This window comes from Bubalus kerabau, chromosome 2 (assembly GCF_029407905.1).
Source record: "Bubalus kerabau isolate K-KA32 ecotype Philippines breed swamp buffalo chromosome 2, PCC_UOA_SB_1v2, whole genome shotgun sequence".
NCBI classification, from domain to species: domain Eukaryota; kingdom Metazoa; phylum Chordata; class Mammalia; order Artiodactyla; family Bovidae; genus Bubalus; species Bubalus kerabau.
The window spans coordinates 190,032,450-190,050,979 of NC_073625.1; the positions used below are offsets into that span (position 1 = coordinate 190,032,450).

General features: G+C 43.6%; 1 protein-coding gene across 4 annotated transcripts in view; it reads right to left on the reverse strand.

Annotated features, from left to right (window-relative positions):
* Positions 1–18,530, reverse strand: part of HSF2BP (heat shock transcription factor 2 binding protein) — an 85,049-nt gene that overhangs the window by 60,670 nt on the left and 5,849 nt on the right. For all 4 annotated transcript variants that reach the window (XM_055569764.1, XM_055569767.1, XM_055569766.1 and 1 more), the window contains one exon: positions 5,404–5,507. In XM_055569764.1, the coding sequence (XP_055425739.1) occupies positions 5,404–5,507 (104 nt within the window). The remainder of the gene's footprint in view (positions 1–5,403; positions 5,508–18,530) is intronic.

Sequence of the window (18,530 nt, forward strand, 5' to 3'; positions counted from 1 at the left end):
CCACACTGCAGGTGGATTCTTTACCAGCTGAGCCACCACACAGTCATATTTACTGAGAAAAATGGTCCCTGAGCCTAGGACACTTGCTAAAACTGCTTTATGTGATTTATTAACTCTGGGTCTTTAATATCTGCCTTCATCAGGACAGAAGCCTGGTTCCTAAATGTGCACTTCAGCCACTCAAGCTGTGGTGACATATGAAAACGCCGATTCACAGCCTTTCCTTCCGAATTCCAGCTTTTCTCACAACTGAAGCAGGATGCACTGTGATTAGTCTGGTTATCTTGGCTCTTCTGTAAGATCAACAAGAACTGTTGGGAATGACCATCAGAACTGTCTTCTGTGGTCACATCTGGTGGTTGCAGGCAGATATGCCCTGACACAGGGCTGTACAAACTGTACAATGGTATCAAGAACTCAAAGAAAATAATTCCATTCACAATAACACTCACCTTTCATCTAGAATATATCGAAAGCACTTTATCTTTTAATTAACTTATTTTTAATCGGAGGATAGCTGCTTTACAACATTGTGCTGGTTTCTGCCAGACATCACCATGAATCAGCCATAGGCACATGTGTGCCCTTCCTCCTGAGCCTCCTTCCCACCTCGCACTCCACCCCACCCCTCGAGGTTGTCACAGCACCGGGCTGAGCTCCCTGAGTCACACAGCAAATTCCCACTGGCTGTCTATTCTACATGTAGTGATGTATATGTTTCCACACTACTCTCTCCATTTGTCCCACCCTCTCCTTCCCCAACTGTGTCCAAAAGTCCGTTCTCTATGCCTGGATCTCCACTGCTGCCCTGAAAATAGGCTCATCAGTATCATCTTTCTAGATTCCATATATATGTGTTAATATACAATATTTGTACTGTATACAATACTTTCTCTTTCTGAATTACTTCTCTCTGTATAACAGGCTCTTTGTTCCTCCACCTCTTTAGGACTGACTCAAATGTGTTCTTTTTTATAGCTGAGTAATATTCCACTGTGTATCTGTACCATAATCTCTGTATCCATTCATCTTGATGGGCATCCGGATCACTCCACGTCCTAACTCTGCAAGCAGTGCCGCAGTGAACACTGGGGTACGTGTGCTTTCTTCAACGATGGTTTCTTCAGGGTATATGCCCAGTAGTGGAATTGTTGGCTCGTATGGTAGTTTTATTCCTATTTTTTTAAGGAATCTCCATACTGCTCTCCATAATGGCTGTATCAGTTTACATTCCCACCAACAATGCAAGAGGGTTCCCTTTTCTCCATACCCTCTCTTCAGCATTTATTGTTTGTAGATTTTTTTTGATGATGGCCATTCTGACATCTCATTGTAGTTTCGTTTGCATTTCTTTAATAATGGATAATGTTGAGATGAAAACACATCTTTTCATGTGCTTATTAGCCATCTGGATATCTTCTTTGGATAAGTCTTTTTAGGTCTTCTGCCCAATTTTTGATTGGGTTGTTTGTTTTTCTGGTATTGAGCTCCATGAGCTGCTTATATATTTTGGAGATTAATCTTGTCAGTTGTTTCACTTGCTATTATTTTCTTCCATTCTGAGGGTTGTCTTTTCATCTTGTTTATAGTTTCCTTTGCCATGCAAAAGCTTTAAGTTTAATTAGGTCCCCTTTGTTTATTTCTGTTTTTATTTCCACTATTCTAGGAGGTGGGTCATAGAGAATCTTAGTATATGTCAAGAACGCATCAAATTTAACAGTTAAAAAAAAAATCCAACTAGAAAATGGGCAAAAGACACAAACAGATATTGTATAGGAGAGAATATATAGACAACAAATAAGCACATGAAAAGATGTTCAGCATTATTAGCCAACAGGGAAATGCAAATTAAAACTACAACACATCTATCAGAACAGCTAGAATAAAAAACAGTGAGAACACCACATGCTAATCAGGATGTGGAGGAAGTGAATCACTCAGCACTGCTGGTGATGACACGGTATGACCACTCTGAGAAACAGCTGGGTAATTTCTTATAAAATTGAACATGTACCTACCACGCAGCCCAGTAATTGCCCTCTTGGGCATTTAGCCCAGAGAAATGGAGACATACATTCACACGAAAACCTACATACAGATGTTCATAATACCTTTATTCATAATACCCCCCAAAAATAGAAATAACCCAAATGTCTTAAATGGGAGAATATTTAAACTGTGATATTTGTGAGGTTCATTTCTGATTGTAACTGAACTATATTATCAGTTAATTTTTCTTTAAAAATTTTCCTGAAATAATATACAATGTTTGCAACAACTTCCCGTTTATTATCAGAAAAGTAGTGACTCTTTCCTAACAGGTTAAAAACTAAATATAGATAACCAAAACTATATTTCATGACTGCAGCTATGAAAGACGCTTGCTCGTTAGAAGAAAAGCTATGACAAGCCTAGACAGCATATTACAAAGCAGAGATATTACTTTGCCTACAAAGATCCATATAGTCAAAGCTATGGTTTTTCCAGCAGTCATGTATGGGTATGAGAGCTGGACAATAAAAAAAGGCTGAGCATCGAAGAAGTGATGCCTTCGAACTGTGGTGTTGGAGAAGACTCGAGAGTCCCTTGGACTGCAAGGAGATCTAACCAGTCAATCCTAAAGGAAGTCAGGCCTGAATATTCATTGGAAGGACCAATGCTGAAGCTGAAACTCCAATACTTTAGCCACCTGATGCAAAGAACTGACTCACTGGAAAAGACCCTGGTGCTGGGGAAGATTGAAGGCAGGAGGAGAAGAGGACAACAGAGGATGGGATGGTTGGATGGCATCACTGACTCGATGCCCATGAGTTTGAGCAAGCTCCGGGAGTTGGTGACGGGCAGGGAAGCCTGGCGTGCTGCAGTCCACGGGGTCACAAAGAGTCAGACACGACTGAGCTACTGAACAACAACAAACCAAAACTAGCAGTCTGAATTTAAGTTAATTTAGTATGAAAGATGCCAGCCTAAGAAAACACACCGAGAATGATGCCATAAGTAAGCCACAAACACGCAGCTCCTTGGAGGGAACACGGGGACTCCGCCCATTGTCTGTGCCAGTCCACACACACGGGGAAGCAGGGTCAGGCACTAAAATCTCAGCCAGCAGAGACATGGCGGGAAGCCACAGCTGGCTTTGTAACAACAGCACAAGCCTTCCAAAGTCATTCAGAGAGATATCCCCCAACAATTCACTGGCTCTTTCTTCTTTCAAGTTCAAAGGCTGCCACTGCCAGAACTCTCCCAGCCCGCCTCCTAGATCACATCAAGACCCATCGAGGCTCCTCCATTGACTCCACTGAGGAAACACCTCAACGCGGGGCAGGAGCCAAACTTTGCTGGTCCCTGGGACTGAGTTCTGGGGGTCAGCGCACATCTTTAGAATTCTGAGTCCACACTCTGACTTCTGGTCTTTCCTTACATGCTGGTTTGAGTGCCATCTGCATTCTCCCCATGACTTTTCCCCAGACTGAAGTCTTACTAGCGATGCTCTAATTCAGGATCCAGTCCTGCATTCTTTCCTGGTTCCTCAACTCTAAAATAAGCCTGCAGAGTCTAGCCACACGATCTGTTCAGCCCTGGGCAGAAAAGGCAGCGGCCAGCTCCCTACAGCAGGAAGAGACAAGCCCTGTCACAGAACACTCGCAGGGCCTCCCACCCATGTTAAACAGGAGGGACTATTAAACAGGAAACTTAACTGGAAATAGTTTAACCTAAAATATGCCCACATTTTAACTAAGGTCAAAGTGTCTGGGCAGAACCATGCTGTGACCTGACACTACTTCACTGCAGCCATTTGTCCTTTATTCTGGCACTTTCCCAGGGTGGCTTATTTTTAGCATAACATCTAAAATGCCAGCAAAACATGAATTTTTTTCTATGCTTATTAATTTAAGAAACAAGAAGTCTAAGATTCTGCCCAATTTAAGCTTCAGCCTTAGCAAAGATGTCCCGGCATTTTAAGGAGTACTGAATCAGTGGATTGCATTGTTCACATTTATCCAATTCCTTCTTGCCTGCAGGTCAACTTCTTTTAGACAATGAAACTTTTAGGTCCAGACAAATTAATCATGTACCCATCTTAGTCTATCATAATCTAAACCGAGTATGACTGAGCCACAATGTCAGCTTTCGCTAAGTGACACACGACCTAACAGTTCTGAGACTGAAACTCTTTCCCTGATCCTCCCTACTTGCTTGATATTAAACTCTATCAGTCTGGAAGGATGTCATCACTGAGCAGTCAAGGAGAAAAGCTACCAGGGCTCCCAGTTCTTTGACGAAAACTTCAGACGCATGGTCCTCTGGCCAAGAGTCTTCGATCTCACATTGCTGGAGCACTCGCTGTACCCCTGGGAGTTGCAGCTTTCTGTAAGCTTGCTTAGGCTGAATCACAAAAGAAGGCACATGCAGAAATGTCTACAGGCAATCCATAAAAGAGTTTGCAGCAACAAGGAAGGCTGCAATCTTTCAGAATGCAATATGATTCTGGAATGTAAGGAATGTCTCCGGGTTGAGTTCCACGCAAGTTTGTCACTTACCTGTATTCCTTAACTATGAAATTATGAATATCTGGGCTAAGGAACACTTATTCTTGATAAATAAGCAATTAAGCGCTGTGGGGAAAAAAATGAAGTCTATACAAAATCCACCAGTTTGGGGAACCCTCCACTTTGGCCACAAACACTCAGAACTCGTGCACACAAGGATGAGGTGTGAAGCAGAGCTGAGCGCACGCGCAGTGGGGTCTAGCCAGGCTCCCAGCATCTCTCCAGGTTCACAGCACTTGCTGACCCAGCTGTGCTGCAGAAACCAGTGAGCGGCGCGGCAGTCACAACACCTCCCAGCACACAGGCAACACGGGCAGCAGCACTCCCTGGACGCTGCCACCAGTTTCTACCGTGCTGTCCAAAAATAAAAACACAATCAGGCCCCAAATTTCAGCAGAAGTGCCCAACAGCTCTAGCTTTACAGAAGAGGAAAAAACTTACTCCATGAAAAGAATATGCATAGCTTTTAAGAAATACTATGTCTCCCCAAATATTAAAATGAAATGCAATTGGTTATTTCTAAAATACCAGAAGTGACCTAATTACAGATGTTTCTATTTATATATCTAACTCTAATTACAAATCATTACCTCATGATTTTTTCAGGATTATTATATTATGAATTTTAATGATATGCATTGGTCTTTTAACACAGAAATTAACAGTAATTGACTATCAAAAGGCATCAAGTAAACAGCCTCCATGTTAAATCATTGTCAAATCCAAATGATCAACTGTTTTCCAACCCATTCAGAATAAATACATTTAAAAATACAGTGTCTTGAGGCGTAAGGGCTAGACTGTGGCCACAAGCAAGGCGCGGGCGCTTCCCATGGCCTGGTGAACATCGTACCTTCTTCTCCCTCACACTGTCCGCTTGCACGGACTCCAGGCGGGCTCTGAAGTGCTCACAGTCCATCCTCAGTTGCTCTAACTCCTGCTCTTTCCTCTCCAGATCTACAAGAGACACAAGAATACTCAGTATTTCAAGTCACTGATCTCTCCTGACCATGCATTTTGCTTAATTTTCTCTTAGGAAAGCCTGATTTCTTAGGTAGGATTACTCACATAACCAGTGCTGGGATAACCAACATTCTAACGTCCTGCTTTTTGAGTTTTTGTCACCTTTTTGCCCACAGCAGAAAGCACCTTTGTTTTCTGCTTTTTTTAAAGACTTCATTTCACCACCAGACTTGCACTCAAGGTTCTAGGAAAGTGTGTTGTTTAAAGGAGTGCAGGCAGGGCTGGGCAGCCCTACTGTCTCGTGGCACACACTCCTATGTGCTCCATAAAAAGCAGAAGGCGGTTCAGCAAGGAGATGGTGCCAGCCGGGCTGATTCACACGCTCGTCTCACCCGCTGGCAGACTGGCTCCACGACAACAGCTGCCGCCGTTGTCAATGGAGCAGTGAGGCAACAGCCACAGAGACAGAAGAGAAAAGGCCACAGTGAGAGGCGGGGAGGAGGGCACGCTTCCTCGCCACCGCACTCACCCAGATAATGAGTCACATGGCCAACAAAATTCCCAAAAGACATCCATGTTCATGAATCTGAAATCAACCAGATAATCACGTTTAAATAAAAAATAGTATGCTACAGAAACACTGACATTCAGAAAGCCAAGAAAAAAGGTAACTCAAAGTTTTAAGTGCCTCCGGTGAACAATCACTGATCTCTGTTTGCCAGGGCCCAGAGCTCTGGGTGGGGGGTCTCGCCTCACTGGCACACAGCACAGCGTGCTCATGGCACACTCACTGACATCTGTGCATAGCCGCAGTCGTCAGTACAAGGCTGCATTTGGGGTTCACCTTTCTTGAATACTGTTTTAAGTAAAGAAATTTAAATGGCTCATTAGTCTGCTAATTGGTTGCCTATGAAAACAGTCTATTATTAAAGCGTTTACCATTTAAAAAACAAAAAAGGCTTTAAGTGCCTTGATCCCAAAGACTAAGATATCACGTTTCAAAGCTAACATATACCAAGACCTGAGTGGACGTGTGTTCAGAGCTACTGGTGTTAACTCACTGAAGTAGGAACACTTCGGGACATTGATTCTCAGACTTTACAGCACATCAGAATCCCCTGGGAGTGGAAATCGCTCAGTTCTGTCTGACTCTTTGCGACCCCATGGACTGTAGCCCACCAGGCTCCTCTATCCATGGAATTTTCCAAGTAAGAATACTGGAGTAGGTTGCCATTTCCAGTCACAGAGTCATGGGGTCACAGAGTCAGACACGACTGAGCAACTGACACTTTCATTACATTTTACAGAGATTCTTTGCCAGAGCAGGAGATTAAAACCTAAAGCTAGATATTCAGTTAATGATTGTGAAGCCGCTGGCAAAGCTTCTCTTAAAATGAGTTTCTTAGAAACGGGTGAAGCAGCGTGGGACCCCTTCTTCTCCTTCACATCAGGTCTCTCTTCTGCCATTTTAGGATGTATCACGCACAATATGACTTGCACTGGAAATCTTTATTTTGTCCCACTAGTCCCGGCCACCCAAGAAACCAACTATACTGAACAAGTGCTATGCTTTGAAAACTACATATCTGCATTTTGTAACAATGTTAAACAAAAACATAGATAATTATGAATGAACTGTGAATGGCAATGAACGACAAATGGTCACAGACAAAAAAAAATAAAATAAAAAACTAAGACAAAATTATTAATAGCATAAAACTTTTTCTTTGCAGTTAACTTTTAATGTTTTCTTCTATTACTAAACTGTATATTCCTCAAACACGGTAAAGAAAATAGGAAATCACACTCCTACAAGTCTTACGTGTAAAACTATGGAGGAATTAAGACCACCCAGAAGACTCTTTACAATAATGTCATAATCTCTCACTCTACATAACTGCTAATGACCTTACTGTAGGTTAACACAACAAAAGGATGAGGTTAAACCGTCCCATCCCACCCCATAGTATTCAAAGGCTGTGTCAGGGCTGCCACCCACTCCCAGCTCTCAGGAGGAGGCTGCCACCTGGTGGCCAGACTGGAGCACTGCCGCCACCGCCTGACAAAACTCGCTTGTTCAGCTTGGCCCCTAAAGCAGGTGGGCATGTATCCTCCTGTGTCCTGATAATCCCACATACTTAGAACATGTGCGACATGCCTAGAACATGGCACCTAGTGGCACTTTATAAATATTTGTCACGTAAACGAACTTTACTTCTTTATATGAAAGTTAAATCACTCAGTCATGCCCGACTCTGTGACCCCATGGATAGTAGCCTGCACCAAGCTCCTCTGTCCATGGGATTTTTCAAGGCAAGAGTACTGGGGTGGGTTGCCATTTCCTTCTCCAGGGAATCTTCCCAACCCAGGGATCAAAACCAGGTCTCTGACATTGTAGACAGACACTTTACCATCTAAGCCACCAGAGTCTTCTGCTAATCCTTGAATAGAGAAAAAGCTTGGCTATTTTATGTCTCATTCTTCTACAGTTTGCTTTTTTTTTTTAATCAAAGACAGAAATAATACACTAATACATACAGTGCATTATATGGTCTTCCCTGGTGGCTCAGTGGTTAAGCATTTGCCTGCCAATGCAGGAGACAAGGGTTCAAACCCTCATTTGAACCAATATTCTTGCCTGGGAAACCCCATGGACAGAGGAGCCTGGCAGGCTACAGTCCATGGGGTTGCAAAGAGTTGGACATATCTTAGAGACTAAACAACAGTACATTATGGTCAAGACATTATCTTACCCAGTCTCAGTATTAGAACACGAAAGAGGCTGCCACCCAGTTTAGATTGGATTTCAACTGCTAAGCTTTAGCATTCAAAGTGAAGGAACAAAAACCTGCTAACCCTTAACTGAGTAAAAGGATGGCCAAGACAACTGACATAGAAACAACCTAACTCACGGGCCAGTTCAACATCTATTTATCTTCGGAAACTCAGAATTCTTCTTTGATAGCTTTAATAACATGAGAATAACTATCAACTTATCCACAGGAAAGATACAAACAGGCTACAGTCCATGGGGTTGCAAAGAGTCAGACACCATATCGTCTCATAATAAGAGTCCATCCTTACCATGAGCCAAGATCTGGATGGTGTATTAGTTCCCTAGACCTACCCTAACAAAGCCCACAGACTGGGTGGCTTAGACCAGAAATGCATCCTCACGTTGTTCTGCAGGCTCAGCTCAGAACCGAGGTGTCAGCAGGGACACACTTGCTCTGGAACCTGTGGAGAAAGGACCCTTCCCCGGCCCTCCCACCTGCTGGTGCCCAGGCATCCCTGGGCTGTGGCAGCAGAATCCCGCTGCCTCCCCGTCTCTTCACACCACCTTCCCTCCGTGTACGCCGCCCTCGGTGTCCAGCTTTCCTCTTTTAATAAGGATACCAGTCACACTGGGCTAGGACTTATTCTAAAGACCTCATTTTAACCTAATCAGCCTGTCAAAATATTTAAGTTGAAAAAGTGAAAAAATGAGAATATACTAGGATTCATTAAAAAAAAAAAAAACCCTCAGCTAAAGATTTTAAATGCATTTCTAGCCAAACAACACTTTAATTAGCTGTCCAATTTTTTAAACAAACCAAAAGGAGTAGGGGAGGAGAGCTGGAATAAGAATATGGAAGTAGCATTTTTTTTCTTCCTGCACTGCCAAAAATCTGCTGCTTTTTCTAACGTAAAGGCCACTGGAGCACTGGTTCCTAAGAAGAACACGTGACTAATACGACTCTCTGCTGGGCTGGTGCCGCCACTGTACTTGGCGCTATCTTTTCACATCTCCACGCAGGAGCTCCTCAGTCTACCTGTGAATTACCAAGGGACAGGATCTGACTTTATCCTGTGTATATCCCCAGGTCACCTAGCAGAGCTTAACAAATACCCAGCGTACAATGAATACCTACCTGATTGAATATCAACTTAATTCTATCACAAAAAAACTAAGATCAATCTTGTTGAACTCACATGAATTCTAATAAAGTACTTCCCTAAGCCAAGAGTTAGGGACTTTTGCTTTTCATTTATTAGCATAAAGTATGTTAACAACTAGGTAGTCAGGAATGGTTTGAAAGCAGAGAGGAACTAAAGAGCCTCTTGATGAAGGTGAAAGAGGAGAGTGAAAAAAAGCCAGCTTAAAACTCAACATTCAAAAAACTAAGACCATGGCATCCATCACTTCATGGCAAGAAGATGGGGGAAAAGTGGAAACAGTGACAGATTTTATTTTCTTGGGCTCCAAAATCACTGCAGACAGTAACTGCAGCCATGAAATTAAAAGATGCTTGCTCCTTGAAAGAAAAGCTATGACAAACCTAGACAGAATATTAAAAAGCAGACACATCATTTTGCCACCAAAGGTCTGTGCAGTCAAAGCTACAAGTAAGACGGTAGGTGTTGCAAGAGGGCATCAGAGGGCAGACACACTGAAACCATAATCACAGAAAACTAGCCAATCTGATCACACGGACCACTGCCTTGTCTAACTCAATGAAACTAAGCCATGCCGTGTGGGGCCACCCAAGATGGGCGGGTCATGGTGGAGAGATCTGACAGAATGTGGTCCACTGGAGAAGGGAATGGCAAACCACTTCAGTATTCTTAACTTGAGAACCCCATGAACAGTATGAAAACGCAAAATGATAGGATACTGAAAGGGGAACTCCCCAGGTCAGTAGGTGCCCAATATGCTACTGGAGATCAGTGGAGAAATAACTCCAGAAAGAATGAAGGGATGGAGCCAAAGCAAAAACAACACCCAGTTGTGGATGTGACTGGTGACAGAAGCAAGGTCCGATGCTGTAAAGAGCAATATTGCATAGGAACCTGGAATGTTAGGTCCATGAATCCAGGAAAATTGGAAGTGGTCAAACAGGAGATCGACATTCTAGGAATGAGTGAACTAAAATGGACTGGAATGGGTGAATTTAACTCAGATGACCATTATATCTACTACTGTGGGCAGGAATCCTTCAAAAGAAATGGAGTAGCCATCATGGTCAACAAAAGAGTCCGAAATGCAGTACTTGGATGCAATCTCAAAAACGACAGAATGATCTCTGTTCGTTTCCAAGGCAAACCATTCAATATCACAGTAATCCAAGTCTATGCCCCAACCAGTAACGCTGAAGAAGCTGAAGTTGAACGGTTCTATGAAGACCTACAAGACCTTTTAGAACTAACACCCAAAAAGATGTCCTTTTCATTACAGGGGACTGGAATGCAAAAGTAGCAAGTCAAGAAACACCTCTAGTAACAGGCAAATTTGGCCTTGGAGTGCAGAATGAAGCAGGGCAAAGTCTAATAGAGTTTTGTCAAGAGAAAGCACTGGTCATAACAAACACTCCTTCCAACAACACAAGAGAAAACTCTACACATGGACATCACCAGATGGTCAACATCAAAATCAGATTGATTATATTCTTTGCAGCCAAAGATGGAGAAGCTCTATACAGTCAGCAAAAACAAGACCAGGAGCTGACTGTGGCTCAGATCATGAACTCCTTATTGCCAAATTCAGACTTAAATTGAAGTGGAGAAAACCACTAGACCATTCAGGTATGACCTAAATCAAATCCCTTATGATTATACAGTGGAAGTGAGAAATAGATTTAAGGGACTAGATCTGATAGATAGAGTGCCTGATGAACTATGGAATGAGGTTCATGACATTGTACAGGAGACAGGGATCAAGACCATCCCAATGGAAAACAAATGCAAAACAGCAAAATGGCTGTCTGAGGAGGCCTTACAAATAGCTGTGAAAAGAAGAGAAGGGAAAAACAAAAGAGAAAAGGAAAGATATAAGCATCTGAACGCAGAGTTCCAAAGAATATCAAGGAGAGACAAGAAAGCCTTCTTCAGCGATCAATGCAAAGAAACAGAGGATGGGAAAGACTAGAGATCTCTTCAAGAAAATCAGAGATACCAAGGGAACATTTCATGCAAAAATGGGCTCAATAAAGGACAGAAATGGTATGGACCTAACAGAAGCAGAACATAGTAAGAAGACGTGGCAAGAATACACAAAAGAACTGTACAAAAGAGAGCTTCACGACCCAGATAATCATGATGGTATGATCACTGACCTAGAGCCAGACATCCTGGAATGTGAAGTCAAGTGGGCCTTAGAAAGCATCACTACGAACAAAGCTAGTGGAGGTGATGGAATTCCAGTTGAGCTATTTCAAATCCTAAAAGATGATGCTGTGAAAGTGCTGCACTCAATATGCCAGCCAATTTGGAAAACTCAGCAGTGGCCACAGGACTGGAAAAGGTCAGTTTTCATTCCAATCCCAAAGAAAGACAATGCCAAAGAATGCTCAAACTACCGCACCATTGCACTCATCTCACACGCTAGTAAAGTAATGCTCAAAATTCTCCAAGCCAGGCTTCAGCAATACGTGAACCGTGAACTTCCAGATGTTCAAGCTGGTTTTAAGGTAGAGGAACCAGAGATCAAATTGCCAACATCTGCTGGATCATCGAAAAAGGAAGAGAGTTCCAGAAAAACATCTATTTCTGCTTTACTGACTATGCCAAAGCCTCTGACTGTGTGGATCACAATAAACTGTGGAAAATTCTAAAAGAGATGGGAATACCAGACCACCTGACCTGCCTCTTGAGAAATCTGTATGCAGGTCAGGAAGCAACAGTTAGAACTGGACATGGAACAACAGACTGGTTTCAAATAGGAAAAGGAGTACACCAAGGCTGTATATTCTGTAAATAAATAAGTACACCCTGCTTATTTAACTTATATGCAGAGTACATCACGAGAAATGCTGGGCTGGAAGAAGCACAAACTGGAATCAAGATTGCCAGGAGAAACATCAGTAACCTCAGACATGCAGATGACACCACCCTTATCGCAGAACGTGAAGAGGAACTAAAAAGCCTCTTGATGAAAGTGAAAGAGGAGAGTGAAAAATTTGGCTTAAAGCTCAACATTCAGAAAACGAAGATCATGGCATCCAGTCCCATCACTTCATGGCAAATAGATGGGGAAACAGTGGAAACAGTGTGCGACTTTTCGGGGGGGGGGCTCCAAAATCACTGCAGATGGTGATTGCAGCCATGAAATTAAAAGATGCTTACTTCTTGGAAGGAAAGTTATGACCAACCTAGATAGTATATTGAAAAGCAGAGATATTACTTTGCCAACAAAGGTTCGTCTAGTCAACGCTATGGTTTTTCCAGTGGTCATGTATGGATGTGAGAGTTGGACTGTGAAGAAAGCTGAGTGCCAAAGAATTGATGCTTTTGAACTGTGGTGTTGGAGAAGACTCTTGAGAGTCCCTTGGAGTGCAAGGAGATCCAACCAGTCCATCCTAAAGAAGATCTGTCCTGGGTGTTCATTGGAAGGACTGATGCTGAAGCTGAAAGTCCAATACTTTGGCCACCTCATGCGAAGAGTTGACTCACTGGAAAAGACCCTGATGCTGGGAGGGATTGGGGGCAGGAGGAGAAGGGGATGACAGAGGATGAGATGGCTGGATGGCATCACCAACTCGATGGACATGAGTTTGAGTGAACTCTAGGAGTTGTTGATGGACACAGAGGCCTGGCGTGCTGCAATTCATGGGGTCGCAAAGAGTCGGACACGACTGAGCGACTGAACTGAACTGATGGTTTCTCCAGTAGTCACATACAGATGTGACAATTGGACCATAAATAAGACTGATGGCTGAAGAATTAATACTTTCAAATTGTGGTGCTAGAGAAGACTCTTGAGAGTCCCTTGGACTGCAAGGAGATCAAATCAGTCAACCCTAAAGGAAATCAACCCTGAATATTCATTGGAAGGACTGATGCAGAGACTCCAATACTTTGGCCACCTGATGAGAAGGGCTGACTCATTGGAAAAGACCCTGATGCTGGGAAAGACTGAGGGCAGGAGAAGAAAGGGGCAACAGAGGATGAGATGGTTGGATGGCATCACCAACACAATGGACAAGAATCTGAGCAAGCTCTGGGAGATAGTGGAGGACAACGGGGCCTAGCATGCTGCCGTCCATGGGGTTGCAGAGTCAGACACAACTGAGCAACTGAACAACTACACGTCTCTACCGCTTCCACCTTGGCTAGCTGTCTGCTCCTCAGCCCATAAGCCCCGTACAGTCAATTTTCTCCTTTCCCATTGCGTGTATTCTGGACAGTCCCCATGTGCCCTTCAGATCTCTCCAACCTGCTCTGGCCCAACAGGTAAGAAGCCTGAAGTCAACATTCATAGCAACCAGCCTCCCTTGCTTATGGATTCCTGTTGAATTTGGAAAGTGGGCCTCCCCCAGGAAACAAGAACAGGAGGCAGGTCAGGACATCTGCTTCCCCACCACATGGCCCCTGCCAGGTTCAAGCAGCTGAGACTGTGGCCGTGCCAAGCACCCACCATCCTGCCAACCTGCCCGCTCTCTGGGAGGCCACAGAGCCCCACTCCTCCAGGTCCTGGGCCTTTGCCTCCCAACTCCTGGTGCCCCAAACCTGGCCACCTTGGTCTGTCCTCACGATACTCTGTTTACATCTTCTGTTTCCTGCCAGGACTTGGACTTGATACATTCTGCTAATACTTCATCTGGACCACAATAAAGGAAAGTGTTAGTCACTCAGTTGTGTCTGACTCTTTACGACCCCATGGACTGTAGTTCACCAGGTTCCTCTGTCTATGGGATTCTCCAGCCAAGAATACTGGAGTGGGTTGCCATTCCCTTCTCCAGAGGATCTTCCCAACCCAGGGATTGAACCCAGGACTCCCACACTGCAGGCAGATTCTTTACCAGCTGAGCCATCAGGGAAGCGAATAATAAACTTCTGATGAAATTAAATCTCTTTTGGGGTGATTCCCGTACTGGTCCAGTGGTTAAGAGTCTGCCTTCCAATGCAACAGACTTGGGTTTGATCTCAGGTCAGGGAACAAGGATCCCACATGCTGTGGGGCAACTACTGAGCCTTGCACTGGAGCCCCCAGGACACAACGAGAGAAGCCAGCGCACTGCAACTGGAGAAGCCCACGTGCCACAGTGAAGACCGAGCACAGCCAAAACAGAAAGTGGTGATAAATCATCATGCCTTTAAAAAGACATCTCTTCTTGGCACTCACTCTTTAATGATTAGACTGTGCTCTAATGATTCTCTCTCTAGTTCATATTTCTCTGGGCCAGAATAATTCTACTCTGAACAGAAACAAAGGTCCCTCCTCTTATTCATATCAAGCTCCTGGGAAATTAATCTCAAAACAACCCCACAAATGCTTTAGAAATCATGGAGTGCAGTGCTTTCCAAACCCCACGACCAAGAACCCAAGCACCTCAGGAATGCTTATGGTTCTGTAAACATTTAATTAGTATTTCCATTTTATAATATGTTTTTTCAATGTTTTATTTGGAAGTAATTTCAAACTTACAAAATGTTGCATGGATTAAAATAATACAAAGAATATCCATGTACCCATTACACAGACTTACCTACGGTTAACATTTCACCACATTCACTTATCATTTGAACCATACACAAGCACATACACACTGTATTTTTCAGCCAGTTAAGGGTAAGTTACATTAGCACGATTCTTTACTTCTGAATACTTCAGGGAATATTTTCCAATAGGGATACTGTCTTAGACACCCAGTATAAAGTTGTCAACTTCAGACAAATTAATACCTTTATCTAACCTACCATGGACATTAGAATTTTGTCATTTGACCTAAGAGTGCCCTTTATAGCATTTTTTCCTTCAAGGTATAGCATCGAGTCTAGCTTCAGGTATTGCATTTAATTGTCATGTATCTTTAGAATGTATCCATAGCCTGTACTTTCTGTATGACATCCCAAGATATTTGTAACAATTTAAAAATCATAACAACATACATGGAAGAACTTCCGTTTCCAGATAGCACAGTGACTGAACAGATCAATCTTCCTCCAAGAACAAGTAGGAAGTAGAATCTGAACAAACCACAAAAAGCTGTTTCAAAGTGTCTGAGTCACCACACTACACAGGCCTTGAGAGCCAGGACCCTCCAGAGGAGAGGGAGCGCACTGAAGAAGCAAGCCCAGCCTTCCAGCCGCTCTTCCCCAGGCACCTGCACACTCAAAAGCAGCACAGGCAGAGGCAGCAAGGCCAGGAGGAGCTTCTCGCCAGGCAGAGGGAATCGAGCACAGAGCTATGAGACAGCTGAGACCCCACAGGCACTCAGTAGCATGTAAGGGTAGAACAGCTACAGAGGAAGGCAGTGAGGGTAGGGGGTGGGGGTGGGAGGAGGTGGGGGGTGTGGTGGAGAGAGCCCAGGAGGCCACACAGAGCTACCAGCAGTCTCATGGCACTCGAGAGATCAGAACTGAAGGTCAGGGCCTCCTGGACAGAAGGACTCTGAGAAATGACTCAAGCGCTCAGTTAGATCCCCTAGAAGACCCAAAACCCTAAGAGGGAGAAAGAACTAGCAACAGGCCAGCTCAAACCAGCCATGAACCAGCTCAACCCAACTGGGTTACAGTGATCTACTCGGACTCCATCCTTAGAGAAGCTGGGGGGAAAATCCTTGCTGGAGAAAAATATCACTTTCCAGAGGCTCGACACACTCCATTTTTAAAAACTCCATTAATCAATAATAATAATAATAAAAAATTACCAGGACCACCAAGAGGAAAAATAGACAATATAAGCAGATCAACAGGTGATCCAGAGAGTAGATTTATCAGACTCAAACTCTGAAACAACTGTGATCAGTATGTTCCAGAAACAAGCAATAAGAGAGTTTCATCAGGGAGCTAGAGTAAAAACATCACCAAGTAGAAAATCAATACAAAAACTAATACATAGTAACATCTAAAAATAATGTTTAAATAAATCATAAAACTAATAAAGAACTGAGACTCAGACCCGTACATAAATAGCCACCATGACAAAAGACACTAGCACAGGAGGGAAAAACTGTCTTTCCGATAAAAGGCACTGGGTCAGTTTGGCACAGGTGGCCGGTGGCTATTTGTAACACAGACACAGACAGCACAGATGACACGCGCGGCCCCCATCTCAGCAAGTGCTACTGCACTGTGCTCACAGAGGCAAGGTGCTGCTGTACAGATTTTAAATTATACGACATTATTTTTTCCACTGCTAAGAAACTAGTCAAATAACTCTTCAGTATATCATGGCTGCACTCCTTTGTAGTCACTGCTGAGAGTCAATGTACAAAACAAGTTGGCTCGCAGTGCTGACATTTAAACATACTTATTTAAACAAGGAAGTTTGTAAAGTTAAAACTAATGCTGCAAATTTTAAAATGTCAGCAGTGAGACTGCAGTTTACATCTGGTGTCAACATGTAAAATTAAATACTTCGGATGACTCTGACAGACCACCACTGAGGTGGCAAGCTGTCCTCAAAGCGTACTGTTTAGCATCTCAAGTGCAACAGAATGCATCTGGAGAGTGTTTTCTATAAGACAATGAAAGTTTAAACAGGCTGAGTGGCCTTTCCATCATCTCTCTCCAAAATGAACACCAGCCAACTAGGAAAGACAAGAAATAAGACTTTGTGACTTAATTGAGAAACATCTGATTCCAAGCTTCAAGATCAGTTTAATTGAAAACCATCCTGATGTTGCAAAGTGAGCTGTTTAAAAGCTTTCTCACTTGCAACTCACCTCTGGGATTTGTCTTTTTCTTGCTACTTAACAACCAAAATTAAAAGTGAAACTGGAGAGAATTTCCTGGCAGTCTGGTGGCAAGGACTCTGAGCTTTCACTCACCAGGAACCACAATCCCACAAGCTGCACAGTGTGATCAAAAATAAAAAACCAGCAGCATGAAAATAGAAATAGGACTGAGTACTACAACTGTCTTCCAAAATCTCTAGTAGTACACTTGTTTTCATCAAAACACCTTCACTATACCCACTGGTTTTAAAAATAAGTGTTACGAAACTGAATTTTTCAAATAATTATGCATAAAATACAACCTCCATTTATTTTACAGGTTGAACAACCACATACTACATAAACTTTAATTTAAATAAAAAAGGCAGGGCTCTCCCAGTTTAAAACAAATTGTTGACACACATTGATGTGGTAATAACTCCTTCACTGCGGGAACAATAAGCCCGGGAGGGATGGGAGAGAAGGGGCGAGCTCACTTCCTCTGTGCACAGCGGACACTGAGCCACACGGGAGCCAGAAGGGCTGACCCTGGCCCACCGCAGGACAACTCTGCAGCCAGCTGCCACACCCGCGGCGAGGACTGTGCAGCTCCGCAGTCATCACATGGACGGCCAGGGCCCCTCCACCTGAGGGAGGGCGTCCCAGGCACGCCTAGGTCAAGCACGGGCCAAAAAGGACGGCACTTTCAACCCCGACACCTGCAGCGAGGTGAGCGCTGCCACCCCCGCTGTAGACGTTCATGAGCAGCAGCTTGCAGAGGACTTCGTCCTCAGATTCCTCCTGCTGTGCTTGGCCCCCAGTTACTCTCAACCAACCACTTCCCCTCACATCCTGTCACAAGACAGAGTCCATACCCTCACATAAAGTTGAGACCTTCCTTCAGGAGCCGTCTACATTAATTCTCCATCTGCCAACCAAGTCCTCAACATGTCCTACACTCAGATACAAAATCATTCCCCTGAAAATGTCCTTTTGATCACTATTTAGGTATCATTTCCACGTGCTCATTTCCAACTGCCTCTCCTTTCAAACTTAAAACAATCCATCATTATTTTGTCTTCTATAAACTGCTCACATTTTCTGACATCTGCACTACCCCAACCTCTATTCCACCCGTCAAGCAGGAAAATGAGCTTAACTCACACCCAACCCTGCTCACTCCCATTTGTGACTTTCATACATGCTGCATCCTAGCCTAAAGTCTTCCCCTTTTCCTTCTAATGTTGCCTCTGCCCTCAATGCTCATCTGTTCCCTAAAGATTCTCAGGCAATACCCTTGCAGAAGTATTCCAGCCTCTACCACCTACCTGCCCAGTTTCCCAGAGGAAACTAAGTTCCTATGCGAAAGGCAGACCTGACA